This window comes from Sinocyclocheilus anshuiensis, unplaced genomic scaffold (assembly GCF_001515605.1).
Source record: "Sinocyclocheilus anshuiensis isolate Anshui unplaced genomic scaffold, SAMN03320099.WGS_v1.1 scaffold461, whole genome shotgun sequence".
NCBI lineage: Eukaryota > Metazoa > Chordata > Actinopteri > Cypriniformes > Cyprinidae > Sinocyclocheilus > Sinocyclocheilus anshuiensis.
The window spans coordinates 270367-277475 of NW_015541005.1; the positions used below are offsets into that span (position 1 = coordinate 270367).

General features: G+C 37.0%; 1 protein-coding gene across 1 annotated transcript in view; it reads right to left on the reverse strand.

Moving 5' to 3' along the window:
* LOC107690236 (voltage-dependent T-type calcium channel subunit alpha-1I-like) overlaps nt 1-7109 on the reverse strand; it is a 124831-nt gene that overhangs the window by 70574 nt on the left and 47148 nt on the right. Inside the window, exon 9 of the mRNA XM_016488491.1 lies at nt 506-657. Within this exon, the coding sequence (XP_016343977.1) occupies nt 506-657 (152 nt within the window). The remainder of the gene's footprint in view (nt 1-505; nt 658-7109) is intronic.

Genomic DNA, 7109 nt, shown 5'->3' on the forward strand with positions numbered 1-7109 from the left:
TATATAAATCGTGTTCCAAGGGTACACAATAGCCTACAACCTACTAGCCTACTGACATTTTATCTTGCCTTCATCATTAATTTTTGCTACTCAAATGCCTTTTACATATAATTTTTAATGGCTTTAAGGTGTGGTCACATTAGTGACATTTCATCAAATTTTCACAGGCGCACAGTTTAAAGGTCACATGTACTCTTGACTTGTCTTAAATCTTAAAACTTAAATCTTAAGCTATTTTTATTACAATTATTATGCTTCAAAACTTTTTTTTTTCCATAAATTGACTCTGTTGTGGTGTCACTCTTTGTAGTTTCTCTATAAAGTGTACTTGGTTACCAATGAGACAATGAGTAAAAAGCATGCTTGAGATTAGTTAAAGTTAAATATCACTATTTTTGTTGAGTTATTTCCAGTCAAGCTGTTATTTTGTCAAATATTACACAAAATAATAATTCCCCCCCCCCCACCCAGACATTCTACAAACTATAAAAGTGAATGCACTTGCCTGATGATCACAATAATGCCATCAAAGATGTTGTAGGGGTTTCTCAGATATTGAAAGAAGCCAAAGGCAGTCAGCTTGAGGATCATCTCCAGGGTGAACATACTGGTGAACACTATGTTACAAATCTCCAGGACATTAGTCAGTTCATCAGGCTGTAGACAGAGAGAGAGAGAGACATTGAGGACAAGCGAGAGTATGGGAAGAATAAAAGAAGAGGCAAATGTGGAGAGGTCATTTCAGATCACTGCATTGCTGTTCAAGAGAGTGTGTGCATTGTTGCATGGACAAGATCAGCTTTTGACAGCAGGCATGAGTTCCTCAATGAGGATGTGACCTCCTCATATGATATAAAGGTCAGAGAAAACGGAGTTTAAACCTGAACAATTCCTTGTGGAACATCAGTTAGAAAAAGATCAGGGGTGATGGGAGTACACCAGTGGTGTAGTCGGGGCCATACGCAAGTATACGCCGTATGCTTACTTTTTCCCCCGGGATGTTTGCATATTACGACTTCTAAGGATCAATATCTGCGTATACCCTGGGTATACCCACTTGTTTTGTTGCTTCGCAAGTCCGTAATCTACTGTCATGTAGCTTCCCCTTTAATGGTGTCCCATACTGCTGTGTGAAATTCGTGATTCTTTGTAATTGGTGCAATATCACGTCTGTCATTCAACGCCGCTCACTGTCGCTCGCGCTTGGTGTTTTGAGCCGCACTGAGCGCAGTTCTCGTGCTGCAACAGTGGATACACGCCGTAAGGAAATATGGTAGTGAGTGCACGGATTTGAGTGGAGGCATTCTCTCGTTAGTAGCCTATCGAAAAAGGAAGCCCAATATGATAGTGCGGCCACGACGTGAAACAATTACTTTCGAATATTTTTACTAACACCCCGAGCCTCCGTTACATAAAATTTAGATCTAACAGAGGAATGAGCCGTATGCAGTTACTGAAGAGAGAGAGAGAGCAGAAGAGAGCGCATTAATGTGAATTGCTCGCATATGACCGGCTTTCCCAAAACTATTTTATTGATAAAGTCTTTGTGTGTGTAAGAGAGAGAACACGCTGTCCAACAATTAATGCCACGGATCCCCAAATATAATCCCTTAGTCACTATAGTTTTGTCTGTTAACTTAGCTGAGTATTAAACTGCTAGCAACTGTTAGGCTATCAGGAGCACCCCATTATTATCATGTCAGAATACTGTATGCTAAAGGACATCATACTGTAAAGTTACATTAATACATTTAGCAGACAGATATTCGCATGAATTTATAGTTTAGGTAAGGAGGGAGAGCAGACAGCAAAACAAAAATATGAGTCAATGCAATCGTGTGTTCAGTAGGCTATTAGGATTTTTCAATAAAAGGTATTGGACTAATTTTTATAAATAGGCACTTTAAACACAAATTTGTTTTAATATATTTGTATGAAAAATAGGTTTGTTACATCTTGGGTATTTAAGTCATTTTAAGATAAATAACATTCTGTGCAAACAAATTAAAATGAGGTGGTTGATTTGCAACTAGGTGGACACAGTTCTGTTCATAACGGTAGACCTGCTGGTGAAGAAGTGACAGGTACAAGAAAAAAAAACACACATATACGCAAGGGATGGACAGAGATATTGGGGAAAATGGAAGTGAAGGTGCAGTTCAAGAACCTTAAATTATTTTGCACAGCTCCAGCCTAAGGGTTTAGACCTTTGTGATGGCCATACAAATAATAGGGTTGTTTGTGGTTTCAGAATTTGTTGTGGGTGTATAGGATGGCCTGGATGAGTATGAGATTTCCCAGCCTGAAGCTGTAATAAACAGATTTGGCAAACTATCTAGTGCACATTTGTGTTTGCGCTCCGGAGAGCGTAACAGGTTTCCATTTACATTTTTACAGCGTTCAGCAATGTAGCTAATCACATACATACCTGTTGATTTATTGAACGCAATGACCAATCAGAGGCATTAAAGTTAGAACCCATTCAACGCTTAAAACGCTGGAGTTTTTGTCCAGTGCTCAGTTCTGCAAGCTCGAGAACCATCTTATTATAACGATGTAAATAAAAGATTAATTGTGCAGTACAGAGAGATTCATTGATTATAACGGAACTTTGTGAGATCGCAATCAGCTAAGATGAATGACAGGTTTTTAGGGAGCTCTCTTTGCACGCTTTATGTAGGCTATATGTAATTTATGTTATCCATATAGGCCTATTTGTATAAAACTTTTGTTTTTCACGCTACACGCTGGAAAATCCTCTTGCAGGAGATGATTCCCTTCCTAAATTATAACATTAGCTATATGTTTTACATGTATAAATTATGCTGTTTGAGAAAAATGTATAAATATAAATTATTTTTTATTAAATTATTGTCTTTTAAATTTCCACTGTGCTAAAGCCAAAGCAAATTTAAGAAAATATTATCTGGAAATATTTATTTCATGAATTCATATCAAGTTATTTTTTTCTACCCAGTTGCATAAAATAAAACATTAAATTCAGATTTATCTGTAAAAAAATGTCACAATGAATACAATTCCAAAGCAACTTGAAATATAGAACTGTAATGTGGTCAACAGACCTGGGACAACCTGGAAGTCATGCAGTAGACTACTATCTGTCTTAGAGTCCACTACATTAATATTAATAAATGACTATATAAATTAAACTTTATTTGTGGGGGGGTAATAGGGTAATATTACTGGGTAATAGTAAACCACTTTTTTCTTTAGGACTACACCACTGGAGTACACTGATACTATATGTGAATTGTAAGCGCTGCATGTCTGCAGCTTATTCTGGCCAAGAACTGCCCATTAGACAGGAAGAAACTGTCTGATTGACATGTAAGGTGACCAGTCACAGATGGTTTTGTTTTTATGCATTGTTTAGAGGCAGATTATTTGAAATGGATTACACAACACAGAAAGGTACAGAAAAACATTAAGTCTCTGTGAACGTTTGGACCGAAAACACAGTAAAAATTGTAAAATGTAGTTATTTTACCTAAATCAAAATGCTGATGCCCACTGCACATTTACGTAATATGCAAATATGATATATAAAATAACTATATATCCACACTACTTAAAATGCTAGGGTCAGTTTGATTATTTAATGTTTTTGAAATAAGTCTCTTTTACTCACCAAGGTTGCTTTTATTTGATCAAAAATACAGTAATAAACAGTAATATTGTGAACTATTATAACTATTTAAGAAAATGGTTTTCTATTTTAATATACTGTATATTAAAATGTAATTATGTGATGGCAAAGCTGAAATTTCTGCAGCTTTTCTCCAAGATCCAATCATTCTATATGCTGATTTTATGCTCAAGAAACATTTCTTATTATTATCTATGTTGAAAACAGCTGTGCTGCTTAACATTTTTGTGCAAACCGAGATACATTTTTTTCTGGATCCTTACTTTAAAGATAAAAATAACAGCATTTATTTGAAATATTTTGCAACATTATTAAAGACAATATAAGATATGGGGAAGTCATGGCCTAATGGTTAGAGAATCGGACTCGTAACCCAAAGGTTGCGGGTTCGAGTCTCGTACCGGCAGGGATTGTAGGTGGGGGGAGTGAATGTACAGCGCTCTCTCCCACCTTCAATACCACAACTGAGGTGCCCTTGAGCAAGGCACCGAACCCCCAACTGCTCCCCGGGCGCCGCAGCATAAATGGCTGCCCACTGCTCCGGGTGTGTGTTCACGGTGTGTGTGTTCACTGCTGTGTGTGTGCACTTAGGATGGGATAAATGCAGAGCACTAATTCCTAGTATGGGTCACCATACTTGGCCACATGTCATGTCACGTCACTTTCTTTTTCTTTCTTTTCTTTTCACTTTCTTTCTTCACTTTCACTTTCTTCTTTCTTCTTCTTTTCTTATAAAAAGAGAAAATTCTAACTGACTGAATGGTAGTGTAGTATTACTACTACAGTAAAAATACAGTAGGCTCTCTTAACCCAACCAGGTTCCACAGCTTTGTTTCCAGGCAGACTAATAACAACCTATGTGGTCATGTGCTTTGTAGAAATCCAGCTATTCAGATTGTAGCTGGTGATTTAAGCCATTTTTGTGTGCACTAAGCATCAGACAGTCGGTGAACAGACTGTGGGGGGTCTATCAAAGGCTGAGACTAGTGTAAGATCTACTGCGCTTAGAAAGGGATCAACAGGCCACCCTGATCTGCGTCAGTCCACGCTGTGTAATCTAACATCACATAAATCCATTACACCTTATCTCAACCGATAACACTATGTATGTTCATGTGCACAAGTGAGAGGGTGGCCGAATTCCAGGGGAGCAAAAGCGAAATCTGATTTAAGAACACTTCCTTCGTTGTCCCTTTTGTTCCTTCTCTCTCCATCCCTTTATCGATCGATATCTCTCCATTGACAAGTTAAAGCCAAGAAAACACAACTGAAGGACGAATGAAAACCAAAACACAGGCAGCTCCTGGGAGATGCCATTTAGAGAAATTGAATATTGACACAGCAATCAGGAGCAATAATGGCAAAACAACACGGTAAGAAAACACCAGTAGCTTCTCCTCCCTCTTTCCATTTTTATCACCCCTTCTTTCTTTGTCCTCCCACAGGCTGTACTGTAAACTGCTCTTAAATCAATCCATCAGTAGATCATCTCATTATCAAACCTATTTGTACAATACTTCAACAATGCTGTAAGTGATTTTTGGTAAACCATGAATAAATTGTCACTAAATCCCGACAGATCACTGAAATATGACTTGAAAAATCTCACCTAGACTCTCTTTTTCAGCCAATCTGAAGACTTTTAGGCATTTGCTGCCTGTCAGTCATTTTGAGTGTTCATCGACATGGAGGGCAGGATTTTGGAGACGGGGGTCAGTCTAATGTTTAACGCTATCTCTTCATCCAAATTTGGCAACTTCCCTACTACATAGCGTGCGAAAGTACACCAACTGAGTGTTGAGCATCCAAAAACACAGTACTTATCACAGCAAAATCCCCAGAGTTAAATTAACTCTGCTCAGAGTGCATATTGTCCCAATCTACAGAGTGTTAAAGTAACACCGAAGCAGAGTTAGCACTGTTGAGGATTGTTTGATAAGTTTTCATGTCTAAAAGCCTGAGCAGTAGTTGTTCATCTTCAACACTGTTAACAGCAGGTGTTCATCACTAATGCTCAATCATCACTTATTTAATCACTTAATTATCTCATTAACTTCAACTCTGCTTCAGTTACTTTAACACTCTATTGATTGGGACAATATGTACTCTGAGCAGAGTTGATTTAACTCTGGGGATTTTACTGTGGACAAAGTAGATGACAAATACCCGGATGACCTGCTACTTCCACCAGGATATTACACCTATGCATATTTTATAGAACAGACTTTATCAGCATTTTTAACAGCTAAGATGTTCAAGATGTTAAATGCAGTACAAATTCTGACAGATTTCAGGAAGAGGCAACAAGTGTCAATTAATACAAAATAAAAAAAATCCCTTCTTCCCTACTTCAAAAAACTGAATTGGTCCAAAATACCAGTCCTTGTAAATGAGTTAAAAATCAAGCATGTTATAAAGTGATAGTTCACCCAATTTACTCACCCTCATGTTGTTCCAACTTATTTTCTTCTGCGGCAAATAAATCAGATATTTTAAGAAATGTTCCAGTGATTTTTTTTGTCCATACAATGAAGGTCAAAAGTTACCAAAACGTCTTCAAAATATCTTCTTTTGTGTTCCACAGAAGAAAGAAAGTGATACATGTTAACTCCTATTTATTCATATTAATCACACAAAAGTGCATGTCTTTATACTTGTTCAATTATTATTATGTCTTGTGTTATTTATATGTGAGCAATGGAAATTTCATATAAAAAAAAATCCTAGTATGTGCAAGCACACTTGGCAATAAAGCAATTTCTAATTCTGATTAATCAATTTTTGTTATCCAGTCTATATATTAAATGTGCAAACTCCATTTGAAATGAATTACATACAATAATATGCAACACTTTACAGATTAAGGGCCAGATTTACTAAACAGGGCAAATTAGCGTTGGAGCGCAATTCCATAAAAGCGCCGATGGGAGGGGAAAATTATGCGGGTTTACAAACAATGCACACATTAATGAACACAGATGCAGCCAGATCATTTTCATAATGACCAACTCAATCTACCAAGAGAAGCGCAAATTAGCGACTACTTTAACACATGCTTTTTTTGGGCATTAAATAATGGCACAAATACCAGTAATTTGGCAAGCGCAAATCTTAGTAAATCGCGTAAATTGCATGATTCATTTTAATACTCTCCTCCCATAAATTTTGCACAATTCGTCACTGTGTGTCTTTAGTAAATCCTGAAAGTACTATTTTAATTATATTAAACCATTATACTAGTTTGCACTAGCACATGCTAGTTAGTAAATATTGATCCTAAACCTGCATTTAATTTAATTTATTTAACGTTTAATTATTTTAAAAATACCTGCTGGCTGCTTCCTCAGACAATCGCACAATCCCTGCATGATCCTGGCACTCACCTCCCATATCGAAAGAACGTCTCAGGTTACTTATGTAACCATGGTTCCCTGTGTAGGGA